General features: G+C 54.7%; 1 protein-coding gene across 10 annotated transcripts in view; it reads left to right on the top strand.

Moving 5' to 3' along the window:
• Nucleotides 1–23,667, top strand: part of rbfox3a (RNA binding fox-1 homolog 3a) — a 261,145-nt gene that overhangs the window by 91,904 nt on the left and 145,574 nt on the right. The window contains exon 1 of one of the 10 annotated variants that reach the window (XM_029836490.1): nt 18,559–18,577. The exons of the other annotated variants lie outside the window; for them this stretch is intronic. Within the exon in view, the coding sequence (XP_029692350.1) occupies nt 18,575–18,577 (3 nt within the window). The 5' untranslated portion in view covers nt 18,559–18,574. Of the gene's footprint in view, nt 1–18,558; nt 18,578–23,667 lie in introns of those variants that run through there. 10 annotated transcript variants of the gene reach the window in all.

The following is a 23,667-nucleotide window of genomic DNA, read 5'->3' as shown; positions in this document are numbered from 1 at the left end:
GGTTTTTTTTATTCCCGTTTTGAGTTGTTGAGCAGCTGCTTGAGAAGAGAAACGGGAAAAGTCAAAGGGCAGGAAGACGGCGGCCGCCGTCGGACCGCCGGAATCCGAGCGCCGCGTCGCCACAGCAACCACTGCTTAGCAACAAAGATGCTGCCAGCATCAAAAGCCAAAAATCAAAGAAATAAATCCAAATCAAACAAAGAGGAAACGTCTGAGTTCTTTAGGCGTTTGGAAGCCGCGGCGCCGAGGTCGACCTGGACGCTCGCCGCCGCCGTTCTGTCGCCTCCTCCGACGTTTGTCTCCGAAGAATGTCGGCGGTTAATGAAAGCGCCGCCGTTAGCCGGTCGACGCCTCGTAGCTCGCGGCAACAGCCGTTCCTTCAGATTAAAGTCAGTTCCTGTTCCTGCCTGGAGAAAAGAGGCCGAGAACGGGAACGTCGGGTTCTTTTCTTTTGGGGGTTCAGGGGGGCTCTCGTTAATCACTGCAGGAAAATGGAGAGGAAGCCGGAGCGGCGGGGGGGGTCCTTTTAACTCTGCAGACGTGAGGAACACCACCAACACACACACACATACACACACACTCACTCTCTCACACACACACTCATACACACACACGCACGCACACACACTCATACACACACACTCACTCTCTCACACACACACACACACACACACTCACTCTCTCACACGCACACTCACACACACACACACTCACTCTCTCACACACACACATACAAACACACACACACGCACGCACACACACACACACACTCTCACACACACACTCACTCACTCATACACACTCACACACACACTCACTCTCTCACACACACACTCACACACACACTCACTCACTCACTCATACACTCTCACACACACACTCACTCTCACACACACTCACACACACACACACTCACACACACACACACTCACACACACACTCACTCACTCATACACACACTCACACACTCACTCACTCACTCATACACACACTCACTCACACACACTCACACACACACACACACACTCACACACACACACACACACTCCTACACACTCACACACTCACTCACACACACTCACACACACACACACACACTCACACACACACACACACACTCCTACACACTCACACACTCACACACACACTCACACACACTCACACACACACACACTCACCCTCACACACACACACTCACACCCACTCACTCACACTCTCACACACACTCACACTCTCACACACACTCACTCACACACACACACACACTCACACACTCTCACACACTCACCCTCACACACACACACTCACACCCACTCACTCACACACTCTCACACACACTCTCACTCACACACTCCTGCTAACGCAGGTCCATAGTGGTGAGTTTCCTTTGTGCTCTAATAGGCGTCCTTGGCTCCTGCCTGCTTTTCTTTTTATTTTCCACGCGCTGCAGCGACGCTCGGCTAATTTCTCTTTGTGATTTCGGATTCATGCGTCGAGCTCTTTCCTCCTCCGCTCGTAACCCCGCTGAAAAATTTATCGGCGCCTCACTCTGTGATTACGCCGCGCGTTAGAAGGGCTCGAATCGAATCTGTCGGCCGGCCCCGGCGGCGGCGCCACGGGCCGGGCCCATCACAGACGCTTTGTAAAGGGCCTGGAAGAGCCTCCCGGGGCCATCCCATCAGTCCCACTCTGTCAGCAGACACACTCGGTTAGTCAGCACCAGTCAGAGACGTGGCCACGCCCAGTCGCACGCCACCGCCGCCGTGGCCCCCGGGCGCCCCCCACCTGCCAATCACAGCCCCATCGAGGAGGCCGAACTTTGGCCCCTGTTGAGATGAGTCCTCACCAGGTGACCGCCGCAGGCACACACACACTCCCACACACACACACACTCCCACACACACTCCCACACTCACACACTCCGTTAGCGTTAGCGTTAGCTCCTTCCCACCCGGGAACATCGTCGATTTACATGAAAACCTGCTGTTTAATGTCACGGAGCAGTCGGGTGTTCAGTCCGACCTCCAGGTTTTCACTGCTTCCCGCCTGGTCGTTCGGAGCGCTGCGATCCGCGAGGACGCTCCAGGCGGCGTTTTATTTGCGCTTTCATGGTGAAGGTCAGTCTTCAAGGCCTTTTATTGGGGTTCTGTGGGGGCAGATGTTGGAACCAGCTCGTTACCAGGAGAACCTTCAGGACCTCCGCGGCTGTAATTGGGATCCATTTTCATCTGATTTTAAATGTCAGGAACGGGTCGTGCTCCGGAACGTGTCGCGCTCCGGAACGTGTCGCGCTCCGGAACGTGCCGCGCTCCGGAACGTGTCGCGCTCCGGAACGTGCCGCGGAAGACTCGGCTGGAGAGTCCGTTATGGACGGAGTGACGAGCTGGACGCTCGCAGAGACGGAAGCAGCAACACTTCCGACCTCATCTGCGCTCCGCCGAGAACGCGGTGTCAAAAGTTTCCGCCGCTTTTCTTCATTTGACAGGAACAAATCCTGAGGACGGCGTTCCCGCCGGCCCGCCGCTGACCTGCGTCGGGAACTCTGCTCTCCCGTCACAGTCCAGAGCTGCAGGTTCCAGGTGGACACGAGACTCCGGGCATCCATGAATGTCAATGCGGATGTTAAAGCGCTCGGTCACGGCGGGATTCAGTTTGGCGTCTGCGTGAAACAGGCAGGAACGCTGGGAACGCCGCCGCAGCTTCCTGGCCGTCCCTCGGCCCCGCCGCCCTCCTCAAAAGTAGAGCGCAAACAGAATTTTCCTGAGCTGCATCGTCCAGCAGAGCGTGACTCACGACTGGTTCTGCCCCCCCGGACCAAAAAAGACGTCTCCTCCACATCTGACGGAAGACGAATCGGGAGCAGAGCTGGCGTGACGGGAATGTGGTTAATTTAGCTCCGGAACGTCGTTACACGCATCTTAAATTTAGAGGATCTGCTCTAAAATTAGCCCCAATAAAGGAGGTTCGTCTATTTTAGACGTTCCGTTTGTCCCCGTCGGCGCCGGGACGGGACATTCCTGCCGTCCTCCATCACTGGCCCCGCCCCCTGACCCCGATGAGGACCTGATGGATGATTGGCCCGGTTGGACCAAACTGTCCTACTCATGGTCATGGGGGAGGAGCCAAACATTGTCCAGTCACCAGAGTCAACCCGACCCACCGGGGCACCGGCCCCCGACCTTAAACCGTCTGACAGCGTCCCTTAATGCCCCGCCCCCTCGCCGTCCCCTCTGACCTCTGTGGGGCGGAGCATCTGCGACGGCGGTCCCAGCGGTGGCGGCCACGCGTGCCAGGTCCCGCACGCCGCCCCCCCCCCCCCCCCCTCCGCTGGAGCAGATGTGGCGGCGCCGTCATTGTCCTCGCCGCTCGCTTCCAATGATTTAATTACTCGCTTCCGACTTGAGCAATTAAAGCTGAGCAGCAAATATGTTAATTATATCTGACCTCGCGTTTCTGCCGCTCTGCTAATTGTTCCCTTACACGACATTCCAGCACGCCGGCGTTCCCGCCTGCGTCGCGGGAGAAGGTCGCCGTGTGGCAGCTTTCTGAAAAGTTTAAGTGGCGGCGTTGAGCTCCAGATGGGGGCGGGTCCAAGGGAGATACTGGTGCTGGTTCTGGTGCCGTTCAGGTCCGACGGTCGTTTTTGGTCCGTTCTGACAAACGTGTGTGTGTGTGAGTGTGTGTGTGTGTGTGTTTGTGAGTGTGAGTGAGTGTGTGTGTGTGTGTGTGTTTGTGAGTGTGAGTGAGTGTGTGTGTGTGAATGAGTGTGTGTGTGTGTGTGTGTGTGTGTGAGTGTGAGTGAGTGTGTGTGTGTGTGTGTGTGTGTGTGTGAATGTGTGAGTGTGTGTGTGTGAATGAGTGTGTGTGTGTGTGAGTGTGAGTGTGTGTGTGTGTGTGTGTGAAACATCTGAGTTTTCCCTCCAAAATGAGCCGACATTTTGCTCTTTTTGTGGCGACGTTTCATCGTTGTTTCACCAAAACTCGTTTGGAAGCGGACGTGACTTCCTGTTGTGGAAAAGACGCCTTTTGTGTTGGTGTTTTTCCCGCTAACGTTCCAGATCTCCGCGCTAATGCACATTTTCTTTCATTTCCGGACGTCGTCGGAGCCAGAAATCCATTTAAAAGCAGCTCGTTGCTACCTGAGCCGACGCGTCTTAATGGATGTTTTATCACACAGCTGATTATCACATCAAACGTGCGCTGGCACGTGCACCGTCTCAGTCCAGTTCGCTGCGGCGCGGCGCTCCGGCTCCGGGATTTGGGTGCAGCCACACGACTTTGTTAAAACGACGTCAGGAGAAATGAAAAATAGACTCGTTGCTAAACGCAATCACGGCGTTAGCGCGGCCGCATGTTAGCGCGTTGCTAATGGACTCGGCTCCGTGGAACCGGAGCGATGGATCCGGTCTTCCTGTTCCCACCAGCCGAGGCAACAATAGCGCAGCGTCGCCGCTCCCCACAGGACATAATTGTCTTTTACAGTTTCGGCTAAAAGGGAATTTTCCTAAACGACGATGTTAGTTTGAGAAAGTCCATCATTACTTTCCTGCTTTCACCCGGAAAAACGTTTGGAATTATTCCATCGCCAACCTGTCGGACCTGAAACGGTGGTCGTTTGAGATCGTCGGCCATATTGGAAACAACAACAACAACAACGTGTTGGTTGGTGTTTGGACAACAGCGTTCCTCCCGTTTCCTGTTGTTTATCGCGGCTTCGTACAAACTTCCGAACTGGATCCCGCTGGTGTCGAGCGCCGAACGACCATCCGTGAAACGGAATTTTCAGCTCGCACAAGATCAAGAGCAACTTCTCAACCAATTGTTGTGAAAAATTAAAAGCTAGCGGGCCGAGCGCGGCCGCTGTTTACCCAATCCCTCAACATTCCCTCTTCATTATTTCCTGCCAGTTTTCCGTCTGACGCCTCCTCTGGAAGCGTTCCTGCCTCTAACTCGGGAGCGAGCAGCCATATTGATTTCAGCGGCCACACGTGCACAAATAAAAGCACAAGCAGAGATTCATGTATAAAATAACCAACGGGAGGACGGCGAACATACGCGGGCGCCGCCGCCGTCGCCGCCACGGCGCCGAGCGGGGGTGCGGACGAGACTTCCATGTCCAACCAAACTCCATAAATCCCAGCGTCCTGCTTCCGGAGGAGAAGTTTGTTACTGCGACCGAATCAGGAAGCCGGGAATGCTGGACACCGACCGGCTCCTCTTCCCGCTGGTGGGAGCGTGACCCCGGATCACCACGATGCCGGCGCGTGTTCGCCCGGGGTCGAGCGGCCGGCGTTCATTAAGCGGCCGCTCGTGTCGGCAGGATTCCCGGACAGATGTCATTCCCTCGCGCGGCGTTTGTGTGGACGTGCACGTGTTAGCGCACGTGTCTTCATTTACATCCCCGCCAGCGCGGCGATCGCGGTCACGATCGATCGCACCGCGCCGACCTTTGCTCCGACCGGGCGTCGGAGTGAGCGGCAGCTCCGCGTCGGAGAATAACGGAGTATTGATGGATCCGTGTTCCGGGCAGAAAAACTCCCAACGAGCAAACAAACCAACCTTCAATGTCACGCTGCGGCTAACGCGTTAGCATCGTCCGCTCACCTTCTCCTCCTTCACAGCTGCTTTAATGAGAACGCTGCGAGGGAAACGTGCACGGCGTCCTTGGCTAAAACGATCCGGAGCTGCTGAAAATATTCACGTGTTTGTTTATGCGGAAGAGCTCTGCAGAGGAAAATTAATTAGCCAACAGGGAGGAAATTCATGGGTTAATTTAAAGAAGCAAATATCACGCCGGAATGGGGGGATTTTACGTTTCTTATCACAAGGAAGAGAAAAAGACACAGCGTTCCGACAGACGAGCGGTTTCGGAAAGTGAGAATCCTTTTGTGTCCTTTGGCCTCCTGAAATGGGAAACTTGGACCCGATATTCCTGCTCTAACATTGTCTGATATGTTAGCGCGCGCCTCTTTATCCTCACCGTCGTTGGTATTCAGATACGCTGGCCCGAGGTGGCAATCTGTTCTGGAACGTGCGGGGGGGGCGTCACCTCCCGGTTAAGACGGCGCCGCCATCCTGGAGGCCCCGGTGTGCTCGGACAGCTGGCCTCAGAGTTAGCGAGAGGAACGGATGCTAAATAACACAGCCCGCAGTGCTGCCCTTCCTGCCCGGATGGCGCCGGCTGGTTGGCTGGCTGACTAGCAGGCGTGACGCGACAGGATGGAGACCAGCGCTAAGCTACATCCCATTACTGCTACCTGAGGAAAAGGGGGATTGAGTTAAGGGCCAGAGCACCTTTCAGCGCTCTCCTGCGCATGCTAATACGAGCAGCAGCAGCAATCTGCCGGCTGAGATATGTGACCTCTTAATTCACCAAAGGAGAAAAAATCCTGCTTCGCCTGCAACACCGCGCACGAGCACCAATCTGCCTCCGCGGCTCAAATAAACACCGGCGGTGAAACGACTGGTTTCACCGCAGCTGTTCGACCCAAAGACGCGATTCAGGCGGAATCTTTCAGAACTCAAACGATCCAATATTAAACTGCCGGAAGTATCAGCGAGAGCGGCCCGACGTTCACCGCACCGACTGTAGCGCCCGACTGTAGCACGTAGCCTCCGACTGTAGCGCGCAGCCCTCCGACTGTAGCGCCCGACTGTAGCGCGCAGCCCTCCGACTGTAGCGCCCGACTGTAGCACGCAGCCCTCCGACTGTAGCGCCCGACTGTAGTGCGCAGCCTCCGACTGTAGCGGCCGACTGTAGCGCGCAGCCCTCTGACTGTAGCGCCCGACTGTAGCACGCAGCCCTCCGACTGTAGCGCCCGACTGTAGCACGCAGCCCTCCGACTGTAGCGGCCGACTGTAGCGCGCAGCCCTCTGACTAGCATACAACTCTCTTGGATTGTAGCGCGCAACACCCCGACTATACAGGTGTGTCCGTGGTCGAAGATGGTCAAAAGCGTTCCTACAGAACCAGCGATAAATTTTAGCTAACATTAATCTGACCCTGGAAGTGCTAACTGACGGTTGCACCTGCCGGGTGTTGCCAGAAGCCTCAGAGACGACAAAGAGAGTTTCTTTATTAGCTTGACGCTATCACCCTCCACGTGGAAAGCTCACATGACATCTGGTTTTCAGGGTCCAAATGAGAAGCCAGCGCAGCGGCGTCGGCGGGGGGGCCGCGGCGGCGTCTGACCGGCGTCGCTGACAGTGATAAATCTCAGCAATCGTCCGGTGTGAAGATCCGTCTAATCCTGGCGGCGGGGTTGGACCCCATCACTCTCCCATTATTTGACAAGAAAACATCCGTGGAGAGCAGCGAGCCAGGAGCAGTTAGCCGCGACGCCGCGCGCATGCACAAATACTCGGGGGGGTTATAAAGTGTTGGCGTGGACGTCCGTCCATTAAAATCCCTCCGCTCGGAACCGCTGAGCGCTCCGATGAGAACAAAACAAAGCCATCTGTCAATAGCCTTTAATTCCGAATAGACAACAAATAAACTCGGACGCTCGTGACGGCCTTCGTCCGCCGCCAGGCTCTTGAAACTCGGCGCCGGCTTCATTTGGCGGCGGCAGGTGGGTTGGCCGACGTGCACGCCCGTGTGCGTCGGAGCCCGGGCGACCACACAGCATCTGAAAGGGGGAAAAAAAACAGTTTGTTTGTTTGTTTTTGTTTTCCCTTTGTTTCCGAGGCCACGCGTCCATCGCCGCCATGTGGCGCCGCGTTGGCAGTTAGCAGCTCGCCGTTTACGCCCAAAATGTTATTTTGATTCCACTGACACAGAGATAATGTTTCATAACACACAGTCAGTCACGAATTAGCCCATCTGTCTGTCGGAGTGTGTGTGTGTGTGTGTGTGTGTGTGTGTGTGTGTGTGTGTGTGTGTGTGTGTGTGTGTGTGTGTGTGACGGCTTCCTCTTCCAGAATCCTGATCCCTCTCTGCTTCCCTGCTCCTCCTCCCCTCGTTGACATGCGCGCGCACACACACACACACACACACACACACACACACACCGGTGTTGTGTTGCAGCTTCAACAGGAGACTCCAACAGCGAGCGGCGTCCGTTTCCCGCTCAGCTTTCTTGGCGTGAAGCGAACCAACGCCAACGGTTCTATGCTAGCGTGCGCTAGCTTGTGTTAGCTTGCGTTAGAGGCTCTTCTGTTGCCGGTTTGATTTTTTTTTTCCTAAATTTCAACAAAATCAGTAAAAAGACGTCATCACAGGACGCGAACGGACACATCGTTGCTAACGCTAACTCCAAAACTCTGGTTGCTGTAGATTTGTGACGCTCAGCGTTTTGTTATATAAATTTAATCCCCCCCCCCCCCCAGAAAAATTAGCATTGGCAGCAGGAGCCCATTTGTGGGTAGTCTGTGAATATCAGTCTGAAAGTTAGCATCTCTGCGCTCGTATAAACATCTTTTGTTGTTTCCTGTTCAGATGATGCTAAGCTATTGCTAACGCTGTGGCGTTCTCCGGCCTTCAGCACCGCGGAACAAGTCTGATCTCGGCTCCAAACGCCTCTTTCAAACTCGTCTTTTGTCTCCAAAGTTGGGCGCCGCCCCCGCACGCCGTTCCAGGAACAGGCAGCAACGAGGACGCCCGGAGTGAGAGCGCTGCGATTTCCATGACTGATTAGCGTGTAATTTCACACTTATTTGCATGAAACTCCTCAACATCCTCTCGCTGCTAATGGATTGTTGGAGGTCGGAGATGGAAATGAGGATGAGCCAGGAGACGGAGCGCGAGGCGGCGGGACGGGAAGACGCGGACAGGCGCTAAAGTTCAAGCTAAAGTTCAAGGTTGTCTGTCTCCGTCAGAGGAAGGAAACTAGTTCCACAGAACAGATCCAAGGAATCGGCTCCTCTAGCTAACGACAAAACCCCTGTTTGGGCTTCATTCATCGATGCTAGCTGAGGCGCTGCGGATCGTTGGTCAAACCGGGATCGGACCGCAGCGACCGGTTAGATTCCTGGGCGCCGGCTGAAGTTCCGATCGCCGTGACGACTGGAGCATTTATTGAGGGCCTCAGCTTCCTCAGCCCGGTCGCCTTCGGTAACACGGCTAGCCTGCTGTGTCGCTATCGATGTTGCTGCTGTTTTATAACGTGACATCTGGGTGGAGGCTCAGGAGGACCGACGGGAACATCGACCCGGTTCTGGGGATTTTCAGGCAGGATTAATCCGACCGTCATCGTGTGGGCCTGATCGCCTGACCTTCAGTCGGGTGTTTATGCTACATGTTAACGTCGGATTAAAACAATCGGAGAAAAACCCGTAATTGATGACTCTGCACGGAGATCCGGCTGGATTGCTCAACATCGTAAAGCAGGAATTAGCTTTGAGCTGGTGGGGACCGCCATGGCGGCGCTTCCGTACCTCTGCTGGTCCACGTGCCGCAGGTTGGGAAGCACCTCTGTGATGGACCTTTTCTTCACCTGCCCCCACCAACACAGCGGCAAACTTGTGCTTGTTGTTGCTAAAATTAGCTAATGGCTAACTAGATGCTAACTGTGGGGGGGTCGTTCCTCCCGTTTCCACTGTTTTTTCCGTTGCCGGATCGAGGCGCCAACGTGTCATTTTCTGATTAGCTTCCAGAAGTGGATTTGAGGCTGTTTGCACAGCGGAAGCGTCACTTTCAGGAAGCTGGGAATTACCGACCGTGTGGGGGGGTCGATCAGAATATGGTGATGGATCTCGGAGTGAGCGCTGGCGTTAAGGCGCTTTTTACCTGCATAAACGCCACGGTTGCGACTCCCACTCGAAGCCTCTCCCCCCTCCCTCGCTGACGTTGAACCGCCGCCATTTGCTTTATTTGCTAATTAACCTGGAACGTCTGTAATCGGAGGACAAACGAGACGTCGGCAGGACGGGAACAACTGAGGACGGACACACACACAACCCCCCCCCACACACACACACAACCCCCCCCCCCCACACACACACACAACCCCCCCACACACACACAACCCCCCCCCCCACACACACACACACAACTCCCCCCCCCCCACACACACACAACCCCCCCCACACACACACACACACAACCCCCCCCCACACACACACACAACTCCCCCCCCCCCAGATCAGATTTACTTCTCTGTTCTCACACAAGATGAGTGACAGATGGAGGCCGTTAGTGTTTATTCCACACATCTGTTACAATCCACTAATTTATCTCATTAGGGGCGTGTGTGTGTGTGTGTGTGGGGGGGGTGGCTGTGTGTGTGTTTGTGTGTGGGGTGGGCTGTGTGTGTGTGTAGGGGGGGGGGGGGGCATTTTATTAGCAGTGTAAAACACCCGGAACGCCGATGGAACCAGGGAGTGTTGGGAGGTCGTGAGGTCACTGAGGACGCCGACACCTTTACATGGGAGTGAGTGTCACGGCTCACGCCCACATGCAGCCCCCCCCCCCCCCCCCGTCTGTTGCCCCTCCCACTCACTCCTTTAGCTTCCTCAGCGCTTCTGTAGCGATTCCTCTCCCGGTGAAGCGTGTGTCTGATTATTTGGCGAATGAGGCGTAAAGATAATATTTGTTCCTTCCAGATTCTTCATAAATGAGGAATTTAAGCTGGAACAGAAGCTTTTGGCTCTGTTAGCCACAACACGGCTAACAGGACCCATTAAAGGAGAGCTACCAGCTAGCCGTGGCTAACCTGAAACTTCAGTGAAAACATTCTGTTCGTCTTCCAGATTTTATTTTAATATTTACGCTGTTGCAAAGTGTTTTTGTTCAGAGTGACTTGTCAGTTAGCGGCGCCGCGGCGTCGCCATGCCGATGTCTGGAATCCCCGGCTTCCTTTCAGGCTTCGGCTGGATCTGCTCCTTCATTTCTTAACGAGGCTGTTTGATTTGGAGACGGTAACGAGTGGAAGGAGCTGCGGCGTGTCAGAATTATCAGGCTGATTAGCCAAAACGGTGAGGCGTGAATTATTTTGGCATTAATAGTCGTTAGTGACGGAGTTTTGACAGAGTTGTAATTAAACAGAGGGAATAAAAGCAGCAGAATTAGCCGCCGCCGCTACACAAGTTCCTCTGTCAGAGTTCAACAAAGAAACCAGCAGCAGAATCAATTTCAGCCCAACAACCGGAGACGCCGTCGGACCGCCGGAGACGGACCGCGGTCGGAAGCCTGCGTGGAATATAAGAGGTCAGAGGTCAGATGTGCCGCGTGGGAGGGGCCAAAAAAAGAAACCAGCTGAAGGGAAACGGAGTTTTTATTTACTGCATCCACACAAGTGAGATCTGGTCTCAGCTGGAGGCCGTGTGTGTGTGTGTGTGTGTGTGTGTGTGTGTGTGTGTGTGTGTGTGTGTGTGTGTGTGTGTGTGTGTGTGTGTGAGGGAGTGTGTGTGTGTGCGTGCGTGTGTGAGTGAGGAACATCGTTACTGGTTGGATTTGATTACATTTGTAGCAAAACTCAGCTGGTTCGTCTCCTCCCGACCTTTGACCCCCTCATAGCTCCTCTGCCCTGTTGGCGCCTCAGTGCATTGTGGGTAAAATCCTTTCCAGGTAACACCCAAACAGGAAGCTGTGCCACCAACGTTCCGGTCTGCGTTTGCGTTGCGCTGGTTGCCGTGGAAACGTGCCTGTCTGCAGGCAGGAGCGTTGCCGCCGCTGGCGGCCATGATGGATGAACGCTGCGTTGGTGGTGGATGACGGCGAGGAGCAGCGAATCGTGTTTACGGGGGCGGGGTCACCGGGAGGTCTGCGTTCATGGCGGTGACAGATGTGGCGCCGTGAGGCCACGTGTGTGTGTGTGTGTGTGTGTGTGTGTGTGTGTGTGTGTGTGTGTGTGTGTGTGTGTGTGTGTGTGTGTGTGTGTGGAGAAACCCTCTCCATGTTCGGGATCTCCTACGCTGATCGGATTAGCGTCTCCGGAAGATGAGGACGTTCATCTAAATGTCAGCTCCCACGTTAGCGTAGCCGCAGAGTCGTTGCGACGGGAGCGGGTTCTGGGGGCGGAGCTTCGTCACGTCTGCTCGATATTCTAAACGGAAATTCTCTGAAATCCCTTTTTAAATATGGAATTTCATCCCTTCGCTCACCCACGTTTATCCCGAACGGTGATTCTGAACTTCGGCAACAATCATAAATCGGAATTTCGAACTTTATTCCAGCTCCTTCACTTCCTCTCCGAGCTGCCGCACGTGATGCTAATTTTGACCTTTGAGTGGAAGCCGATGGCATTCCGAGTCGTTTCCCGCCAGCTCAGGACAGGAGAACACACCCGCCGCTCCGGGGTGAAGCCGTCTTCTGAGGAAGATCCGCTCGGAGCCGGAACAGGAACAACAAGCTGTAAAAAGTTTGCCACTTAGCGATCAGGAGAGGCGCGGCGTTCCCGGAGCTAACTGAAGCTAACTCCTGGAAGAGTTTTAGGGGACAATTTGAACCGAAGTATTAAATTCCGCCCGTATTAGCGAGCAGATTGGCAATCAGACGCGGATTTTCTGGGACGCCGGGAAACTCTCGACTCCTGAGAGACGAGTCCAGAGGAGACGCCGGCGTCCATGCTAATCGCCGCGGTGACGAGAACCCAACGGAAACAGTGGACGCCGCCCGACAGCCGCAGAAAGGTCACGACAGACGAGGCGCAAAGAGGAAGTCGTTAACGTTAGCATTTCATCGTCTGCTGCTACAGCTAATAGGCTAATCTACGGCGGAAACAGCAGGATGCTGCATTCAAGTGTTTCCTCAGGTTAGCGGGAATTTTTCCGACTTCATTAGTTACCACGGCGACTCTCGCGCCCTCTAATCGAAGGATCTCCGCGATCTTTGTGTCTGGGATTCACCAGCTGATTTTAGCCTGCTGCTAACACCTGGTTAGCTAGCACAACCTTGCTAACCTGTGTGTCGCTACCAGCTGCAGGGTTGGATTTTGTTTGTGAGTTCCAGCGACATGACTTCCGTGTTGTTCCGTGTGTTGAAGCTAACGAGAGCGCGCCGCACGTGCGCGCCTGCACGTGCATGTGCGCGCCTGCACGTGCATGTGCGCGCCTGCACGTGCATGTGCGCGCCTGCACGTGCATGTGCACGCTTCACCTGTGTGCTCGTGTTCTGGACCAACAGACGCTGTTGGTGGATTTAATCGTGTTTATCGGATAAAAGGTGACGAGAGCGGTGGGAACGCAGCCGTCGGGAGCGAAGTCGTAAACTACGAGATGGTCTCACAAGTAGCTATCGATTAGCACGACCTTAGCATTAGCAGCCACCTGGAGCGGCGGCGCCGTGTTTGTTGTGTTTCGGTGGCGAGTTGCTCATTCTGTTTGTTTACGTTCCGTCTTATTATGAATATGATTTACATGCTCTCCCAGAGTGTGTGTGTGTGAGAGGGAGGGAGGGAGGGAGGGAGGGAGTGTGTGTGTGTGTGTGTGTGTGTGTGTGTGTGTGTGTGTGTGTGAGTGTGTGTGTGTGTGAGAGGGAGGGAGGGAGGGAGTGTGTGTGTGTGTGTGTGTGTGTGTGTGTGTGTGTGTGTGTGTGTGAGTGTGTGTGTGTGTGTGTGCGTGTGCGCATGTGTTACTGCTCAGTGTGGTGTCCAGCACTGCGCCTGGCTTCACCTGAGGCTAAGGAATGTCCTCCCACTCCCTCCTCCCCCTCTTCCTCCTCCCCCTCATCCTCCTCTTCCTCCTCCTCTTCCTCCTCCTCTTCCTCCTCCCCCTCATCCTCCTCTTCCTCCTCCTCTTCCTCCCCCTCCTCTTCCTCCTCCTCTTCCTCCTCCCCCTCATCCTCCTCCTCTTCCCCTTCCTCTCCCTCCTCCTCCTCCTCCTCCTCTTCCTCCTCCTCCTCCCCCTCTTCCTCCTCTCCCTCCTCCTCTCCCTTCCTCCTCCTCCTCTCCCCCTCTTCCTCCTCCTCCTCCCCCTCTTCCTCCTCTCCCTCCTCCTCTCCCTTCCTCCTCCTCCTCTCCTCCTCTCCCTCCTCCTCTTCCTCCTCCTCCTCCCCCCTCTTCCTCCTCTCCCTCCTCCTCTCCCTTCCTCCTCCTCCTCTCCCCCTCTTCCTCCTCCTCCTCCTCCTCATCCTCTTCCCCCTCCTCTTCCTCCTCCTCCCCCTCCCCCTCTTCCTCCTCCTCCTCCTCCTCTTCCCCCTCTTCCTCCTCCTCCTCTTCCCCCTCTTCCTCCTCCTCCCCCCTCTTCCTCCTCCTCCTCCTCATCCTCCTCCCCCTCTTCCTCCCCCTCCTCCTCCTCCCAGCATCCTTTGCACTCCTCGCCCACGCCCTCAGCGGGGGCGGCGCCCAGCGAACCTTCCGGGCGTCTCCGTCCACCTGCGCCAGGACAAGGTCAGGAAGTTATGAAACAGTCTTCCGGCTGTTGGCCAGGAAGAGCGGCAGCAGCGTGATCCTGACAGACCGTCTGTTCCTCCTCACAACAAACCGAGGAGGACTTCCACCTCCACACTCGCTCGCCAGATCCGCTCCCTCCGAGCGTCCCCGCGTCAGGACGGAGCGTCAGCGTTTTTATAGTTCTGGAAGATATTAAACGGGTGTGTGCGTGTGTGTGTGTGTGTGTGTGCGTGTGTGTGTGTGTGCGTGTGTGTGTGTGTGCGTGTGTGTGTGTGTGTTGCCGATGGCGACAGCAGGTGTGGCCTCCGCTGTTTCACTGTTAGCGGGTATGAAAGCGCGGCCCAGCCTGGACTGCAGTGCATGCTGGGAGCTGTGGGACGGCCCCCGGGGGCCTCTATTGTCTCAGGTCGCGTCGTTATCGTCGTTCCCGCCTCCGCCGCTCCGGTTTTGGTCTTTTTCCTCCAGTCGGGAACAGCAGACGGGAGGGATAAGGTCAAGGCCAGCAGGGGGCGCTCACCCCCACCGTGTGGTTGACAATTGATTTAGGTCAGCTGGTGAAGGACGTGGGGGGGGGGGCTGCTGTGTCCGGGTGACATTTCGGACCGGCTCCTCGTGGGGAACAACTCTGACAGGGACTCAACCAGGAGGGGGGGGGGGCTCTGGGTTCCTGTGGTCCTTTAGACCCCAAATGTGAGTCCAGGAGCATCAATATCCCAGCAGGACATCGGAGGCTGAGCTGTGATGGAGGACAAACATCCTAAAATATGGATCTTTGATCATCTTTGTAGTTTGGATTTAAACACTATTTTATAAAACTCCAGATTTGTAATGATTTTTTAAACGTACAATTTTCAATTAAGAGTGTTTTTTAATAGAAAGGAAACTAGTGTGAGCAGAAAAGGGGGGGGGCGAACCCTCCTGGGGGGGGCAGGAGGCTGGCGGAGGTCGCCTGAGGACAGCAGCACATTTCTGTCTGAACGAGGACACCTGGCGGCCAGCGGGGGAACTGCAGCCTCTATGGCGGGAGATTCAGCCTTTGGGTCGCGACATTTCTTGCGGGTTTTTTCCGTTTTTGTTTTCTTCTCTCCTGTTTAAACAGACGAAGATTATAATGATGATTTAAAATGTAGCGAAACATTCGGTGAGAACCAGAATTCCTCGTGTTTGAGTTCAGGATTCAGCGGTTGTGTCTCCGCCGACCAGCAGATGGCGGCAAAGCTCCGGAGATGTGAAGGAATGTGGCTGCGCCGACCAATCAGAGCCGAGCTGGACACACACACACACACTGACACACGGACAGACACACACGGACACTGACACACGGACAGACACACACAGACTCACACACACACCTACAGACTCACACACACACCTACAGATTCACACCCTCACACACACTGACACACACACACACTCACGCACACACTGACACACACACACACAGACTCACGCACACACACTGACGCACACACACAGACTCACACCCTCTGACTCACTCACACACACAGACTCACACCCACAGACTCACACAATGAGACACACACACATTCTGACTCCCACACATTCACACACACACACACACTCACACACACTCTGACTCACTCACACACACACACACACAGACTCACACCCACAGACTCACACACTGAGACACACACACACTCTGACTCACACACATTCACATACACACTCTGACTCACACACACTGACACACACACTCACACCCTCACACACTCTGACTCACACCCTCACACACTCTGACTCACACACTCACACACACACACTCTGACTCACACACACTGACACACACACTCACACCCTCACACACTCTGACTCACACACACTGACACACACACTCACACCCTCACACACTCTGACTCACACACTCACACCCTCACACACTCTGACTCACACACTCACACACACACACTCACACACTCACACCCTCACACACTCACACTCACACCCTCACACACTCTGACTCACACACTCACACCCTCACACACTCTGACTCACACACACTCACACCCTCACACACTCTGACTCACACACCCTCACACACACAGACTCACACACTCACACCCTCACACACTCTGACTCACACACCCTCACACACACAGACTCACACACTCACACCCTCACACACTCTGACTCACACACTCACACACTCACACACACACACTCACACACACACACCCTCACACATTCTGACTCACACACACACACTCACACACACACACCCTCACACCCTCACACATTCTGACTCACACACTCACACACTCACACCCTCACACACTCTGACTCACACCCTCACACCCTCACACACTCTGACTCACACACTCACACCCTCACACACTCTGACTCACACCCTCACACACACTCACACCCTCACACACACTCACACACTCTGACTCACACACTCACACCCTCACACACTCTGACTCACACCCTCACACACACTCACACCCTCACACACACTCACACCCTCACACACTCTGACTCACACACTCACACCCTCACACACTCTGACTCACACACTCACACCCTCACACACTCTGACTCACACACTCACACCCACACACACTCTGACTCGCACACCCACACACACTCTGACTCACACACTCACACCCACACACACTCTGACTCACACACACACACACACTCTGACTCACACACACACACACACCGAAGGTTTCGTCTCTTCGTTCTCGACTTCTTGGCGAGTGTTTACGTTCACGGTTACCGTGACGACGGCTGCTGCCACCCTATTAGCTGTTGAGCTGACCAATCAGCGTGGATCCCTTTGATGTTGGCGCTTTGATGTCATGTTGGCGCAGAGGTCGGCGCCAAATAAAGGCGGGAACGCCGAGCTTCCCGCCGGCCGCTGTTTGTTGCAGCCCGTTATTAAAAGCTTCCTAATCTTTCCGCGAGCACGCGGCGCTCCGAGATAAAGAGCGCCAAATTAATTAGCGGTTAATTATCATTTCTCGCACCGCTCGTTCCAACGAGGACGACCGCGTCTTTCTTCCCTCCTCATTCTGGCGCCGCTCCTCCCCCGACATTCCCTCCGATACAGCGCTCCCGTCACCGCCGTCACCGCCGCCTCTTTCCCAGCGTTCCCGGCCGTCACCAGCAACAGGGAACGTTGAAGTTATGGAAGTGTTTTCCCGCCTGTTTTGGATGAGCTGCCAGGCAGGTGACTGAATTCCACCGCCGCTGACGTGCCTTTAGGCAAGGCACTTTATTGGAAAGGCAGCGGCGACGCTTCAAAGCTTCTTTATTTATTTCTGTCAGAAAGAAACGAGTAAATTTTCCTCCTGACGGAATAATGTGGGAAAAAAGGAGTTTTCCAGCGTTGCACAGGAGTCGGAATCAGACGCTTCACTCAAGCCCAGCCAGGGTTAGCCACGTTAGCAATGGTTAGCCACATTAGCAGCGGTTAGTCCTGTTAGCAATGCTTAGCCCTGTGAGCAATGGTTAGCCCTGTTAGCAACGGTTAGCCCTGTTAGCAACGGTTAGCCCTGTCAGCAATGGTTAGCCCTGTTAGCAACGGTTAGCCCTGTCAGCAATGGTTAGCCCCGTGAGCAACGGTTAGCCCTGTTAGCAACGGTTAGCCCTGTTAGCAACGGTTAGCCCTGTGAGCAATGGTTAGCCCTGTTAGCAACGGTTAGCCCTGTCAGCAATGGTTAGCCCTGTTAGCAACGGTTAGCACTGTCAGCAATGGTTAGCCCTGTTAGCAACGGTTAGCCCTGTTAGCCCTGTCAGCGACGGTTAGCCCCGTTAGCAATGTGCTCAGATTCAGCAGATTTAAGTTTCATGTTAAAATTTCAGATTTTTAATGAACACAAAAGCGTCTTCGACTCGTTAGCATCGCTGCTAATCCTCCACTTCCTGCCGGTTTCACACATAAATTATTTTCTTCTTTTATCACTTTTTGAAGGAAACTGAGCAGATTTTAATCGGATTTTTCACGACATAAATGTGGATTTTTCCTCGGTGGGGCCTGAAAACTCCCAGTTGCTTCCTGGTTTTCCTGCTGTCAGAGCAGGAAGGACGGTCGGACCGTCCTGTCCTCGCTTTAGCTTAGCTTCCCGCTCACTGTGTAGCGGCGGCAGATAAAGCGCTCCAGCGACTGGAGATAATTAAAAATCCAAAAAGACTGGGGCTAATTTGATTACGCTAACGGTTCTGGTTATTAAAGGATCTGATTAGGACGTGAAGCCCTGATTGGTGCCCCCCCCCCCGGTGAAGCCACGCCCACAGGGAGACGGCGGCGCTGCCTGAGCAGGAGGAGCCTGAAAGTCATGGTAAGGGGGACAGAACGGCGCCGCTAATGCTCCTTTAATCTGATCACAGCAATTTTGACGACTTTGATCCTTCAGAACTGGAAATAAGCGAACGCGTTATTGTCGCAATTAGGTGGCAATTTCACGCTTTTAGCGCTAAAGAGTGAAATGAGGAGCCAATCACGGCCGTCCAGCGCCGTTAGCCGTTAGCTAGCTGTTGTGATCATTCACAGACGGCTGCTGGCTGATGCTAGCGAAGCTAAACCTTAGCTAGCTGCTGTTTAGCTGCTTTTTGGTCGTTGCTGAGTTGCTATAGCTGCGACGCCGATATCAGCTAGCGAACGCTAACAGTGGTTAATGTCGGCAGATGGCCGCAGCGCCGCCCTCGGCCACTCGGCGGCGCTGCGGCAGCTGAGACCCGTTTTCCTCTTCATCAGCCAGATGGATTTTCCTGCTCCGGCAGCATTACGGCTCCGCAAGCTGTTTTTTTCTAATGGATTTACGAGCGCGGTGGCGAAGCCGCTGCCGCCGCCGCCGCCGCCGCCCTGAGAGCTCCTGAAACACGGCGTCAGGTTTCGGCTCCGCGCACGTTTGAACGGCGGCGATAAAAAAATTGCAGCATTTTCGGGCTTCACTTCTGATTCATCACTTCCCAGGACGAGGCCGCCGCGCCGCCAGCCGCGGCTAATTTGGGGAAATAGAGTGAAACTACAGCATCTCACTTATGGGGGGGGTGGGGGCGTGTGTGTGTGTGTGTGGGGGGGGGGGGGGGGCGTGCAGGTGACTACAGGAAAGTTCAGTAGTTCGACGCTCTCTTGGCTAGCGGGGGCGCCCTGTTAAGGCCGCGGATGGGCTAATATATGCGCCCTCATGCAGCGTATTTCACACACCCACACACACTCTCACTCACCCACACACACACACACTCTCACACACCCACACACACACACACTCTCACTCACCCACACTCACACACACACTCACACACACACCCACACACACTCACACACACACTCCGGTCCTGCCTTTGGGCGCCAGTTTCAGATGAGGGATTAAGAATCCGCCGTCACTGGACCTCGTTGACATTTGAGTGAGCATTAGTGAAATTACAGCGGCGTCGGGAGAAGCTCCGCCCACGCCGGCGTCCCTGACAGGGTGGGTGTCAGTGGGGGGGTGGCCAGAAGGGTGCAGTCTTGTGCCTCTGTGTGTGTGTGTATGCGTGTGTTGATGGAGCCACTCCGGGCTTAAACGAGAGCGGCGCTGCTCTCTTTCTGCTCGGCTTTTCCCAGTCCAGCGTTCCCGTTTGAGCCGCAGATCCCAGCTGATCCCCAGCCGACGGCATCAACAGCGGCTCCCGTCAGAGCGCCTCTGACTCCGCCCCCACCTGCCTCTTCAAAGCAAATAAAGAAAACAACTCTTTGATTTCTGAAACGATCCCACCAGCAAACAAAAGCAACAATGCTAACGCATAAATGCTAATGAGATTCAAACCTTTTCCTTAAAAAGCTAAAATTTCTTCCCAAAATCCACCAGCAGCTCGTTAAAGTTTTTCAAGTAGTTTTGGCGGAAAAAAAATATCCTGGGAGCAAAAATCTCACGCTAACTTTTTATTCTGCTGCTTCTGAAATTTAGACCAAAATATAAAAAATAATCTTTTCAGAACGGAACATTAGCTTTAGATGCTAGCTAGCCGTGGCAGCCATTTACTCACAAAAGATGCTAATCTTCAGCTCAGAGTGGCGGTGGTAGGATCATGCTAGCGTTAGCTGTAGCCAGGTCCTGTTGTGAAATACTCCGACCCCCCCGACAACACCCCCATTTCTCTCCTTTATGTGTTTGCAAAACATGAATAAAACCTCTACAAAATGGCGCTCTGTACGCTAGCGGTTGGCTCACGCTAGCGCCCCCCCCCCCGGCCCCCCCGACCCCCCCGCTGGCGCAGCAGAACATGAGTGGTTTGAGGTTTATTTATTTATGCCTTTCAGGCTCTCCTTTCCTCTTCATTTTGGGGCTAAGAAATGGCGAGCAAGTGGCGGCGCGGCTGTGGAGATTAGGTTAGCATTGATTGTTTTATTGGTGCGGTCGGATTGTCTCGGATCGGGAACGTTCCCTGGAAGCGCAGGCATTTGTCTTCTCTGCTGCTGTCTCGGTTTTGTCGAAAGATCATTCGTTTCTCTCCCGCGTGGGATTTATTGCTAATACAGACACTCAGGGAGGGGGGGGGGGTTATGCTAACGGCTAATACAGACACTCGGGGAGGGGGGGGGGTTATGCTAACGGCTAATACAGACACTCGGGGGGGTTATGCTAACGCTCTCTCTCACATGATGAACTGAGATAAACGTCTCCACCCGCTAATTTCAGCCAGGCTGGAAAAGCAGCGATGAAAGTTTAATCAGCGCCTGATTCCATCCCATAATGCCTCCGTAGCTAATCGGCAGCAGGAATATCGATCGGCGCCTTATTGGGCTGTTTTGGACCAGCGCCCCATCGATCGCCACTCAGTCACCGTGGACCTTATGCTAACTTTTTTACGTGGTTAGGGTTAGCGCGCCCTGGTCGTTTATCTGTACCCCCCCCGTATCCCCCCCCCCCCCGTTACCCCCCCGTCGACCATCGATACTCGGCGCCATTAAATTGCTGAACGAACTCGGATTCGTCCACACGGAGACGGACGGTTTTGCCAATAGGCAATATTGGAAATCTTTGGAGAGCGCGGGGGGGGGCGGAGGGGAGGCCGGGGGGGGGCTGAAGAGGCGGATTAATTACCCTCCTGAAGACCGAGGCGCCGCCAGATCTGGTTCTTGGGCCGTTACCAAGCGACCGTTTCCGGGCCGCACCGGCGCCGCCATCGTTAGCGGCTCACCGCGGGACCCCGTCCTACGGGATTGGCTGGGTGCTTCCCGTGTCGTAGCCGGAGGAGCGACAGCGGACGGCGCTCGTTAGGGACGCATGTAGCGGCGCTGGGTCGCTACGGCGAATCCCAGCGGGAAGAACGCAGCTATTCCAGGAACCGCTCCGCTGCGGAGGAACGCCAAAGACCCCGGGGAGGAGGACCCGGATTCTGGATCATGAATACCAGCGGTGCGTTCGTGGTGCGTTCGTGGTGCGTTCGTGGCTTTTTGTACCTCAGAGCTACAAATAATCAACTGATGAGGAGACGTGCGAGACTCACGCCGACGCCTTGTTATTAGTCTTATACATCATTGCTAACTCTGTTAGCCGAGACGGTCGTGCGCTAGTTTGTTAGCTGTGCGTCGTATCATCGATCGTTCTCTTGTAACCACAAGTTTGACCTGTGGATGTGACGAGAGCTTCGTTCTCACCTGTAAACCTTTTAGCAACAAACCTTTTAGCAACAAACCTTTTAGCAACAAACCTTTTAGCAACAAAATGCTAGTACGTAGCGAGCCAAACTTTTTACCCGATCCACACGTAAGGCTAGCTGACAGTGTTCGAGGGGAAAAAGGGGTGTGGCTTCATCGTGGCCTCACGCTTTTCGACCGATCTGAGGACGTTAGCATCAAAGGCATCAAAGAACCCCGCGAGGACCGGTGCTAACTGTAGCATGTGCTATGGTTTGATGCCTTTCGGTGCTCTCGATGTTTGCGTCACTAGCTTAGCTTTTCACCGGGAGCAAAATTTTCCGGGTCAGATGGGAACGGACTCATGTCGGAGCGATAAAACCGTCCTGGAGTGGAACGAAAACCTTCAGTCACGTCGGGACGGAGCAGAATTTCCCCCCGAATGATCAAAGCAACAACGGCGGCGGTTCCTTTGTTCCCGGCCTGGAGGTGACATTAGCGCCGAGACAAACAAGCCCATGAAAGGCGTCGGGAAATGAGGAATCCTTGAACTCCAGGTCCAATTTCTGAGCCCAAACAAACGTTTCATTTAATTCCGTGTTTTTGAGTCGGCGTGCGAGGACGCCGGAGCGAACCGGCGAGTTGCTGATGCGTTTGTGTTCCGAGGAAGCGTGACGCCGCGCCAGGGAAGCAAAGGGAAAATTCCTCTTAAATATGCAAAATCCCGCCTGCCTATTGAATGATAATGGCGGCACCTTGTCGCCGGGATGCTGACTCCGCTGGCTGCGCTTCAAAGGCCTGTTGACTAACTTTGAAAGGACCTTGTGTTTCCCGACTCTTCCGAGATTGGACAAATGCAGCAGAAAGAAGCGGCGGCGGCGCCGGTCACGGCTTCCTGGCGCCGCCGGAGGGGCGGCGGCCTTTGAAGTGATAAAGAGCCGCCGTTGCTCCAGACAGGCGGCTCAATACGGCCGACGCTCCCGACCGTCAGGTGTTTTCTTCCGGAGAACGGGTCACATGCTACGCGCTAACATAGCCTCCGGGTTGTTCCGCTGAAGGGATCCCGCTAGATCAGATATTCCGGCCCTTGGCTAAATGCTAAAGTAATGCTAACTTAACCTGCTAAAGGGTCTAAAGCCACGCCCACCTCGTTGCAGTTTGTTGATCTCCGTTTCTTTAGCGGCTCAGTCTTCCCGACGTTCCCGATTCTTCCGTGTCATTTTCTTGTGGTGTCGCACCGGAGCTGTTTCCCGTTTCACACCGGAGTGAACGTTAGCTTAGCCTCTAATTTGGGAGACGCATCACCAGCCAAGCCCAGTGGGAACACGGGTGAGAAACCCTTCCCGACAGGATTCCTGCTCGCCTTTCCCAGCCTCCCGCTTCCAGTTCAGCGTTATTTTAAATGCAAAGATCGGATTTTAGCTCGGAGCGCCGGCTGCAGACGCAACCATGAAAACATTAGTGCGACTCTTGGACGGAATCCTGGAGGTTCCAGCCGGCGTTCGCCGCCAGCAGGAAGCGGGAAAGAGGAAAATTAGCTGTGGGAGCGCACAGGTGGAGGCGGAGGCCAAGTCCGTGATTGAAATATGGCCTCATTATATTCTAAAAGTCACCCGGAGAACCTGAGAGTCCGGGAGACATTGGAGTGGGTCGTTCCCGGTCCGTCCGGATCCTCAGCGGTACCGGGGGGAGACTGAGGACATGCTAACGTTAGCCTCCAGCGTCATCACGCCCGGAACACCGGCCGCTCCGGCTGAGGTATGGGCCGCTCCGAGTAATCAATGCCGGAGCGGCGGATCCGGCCGG

The sequence above is a fragment of the Takifugu rubripes genome, chromosome 5, assembly GCF_901000725.2.
Source record: "Takifugu rubripes chromosome 5, fTakRub1.2, whole genome shotgun sequence".
NCBI lineage: Eukaryota > Metazoa > Chordata > Actinopteri > Tetraodontiformes > Tetraodontidae > Takifugu > Takifugu rubripes.
This window is presented reverse-complemented; position numbering and strand designations above follow the sequence as displayed.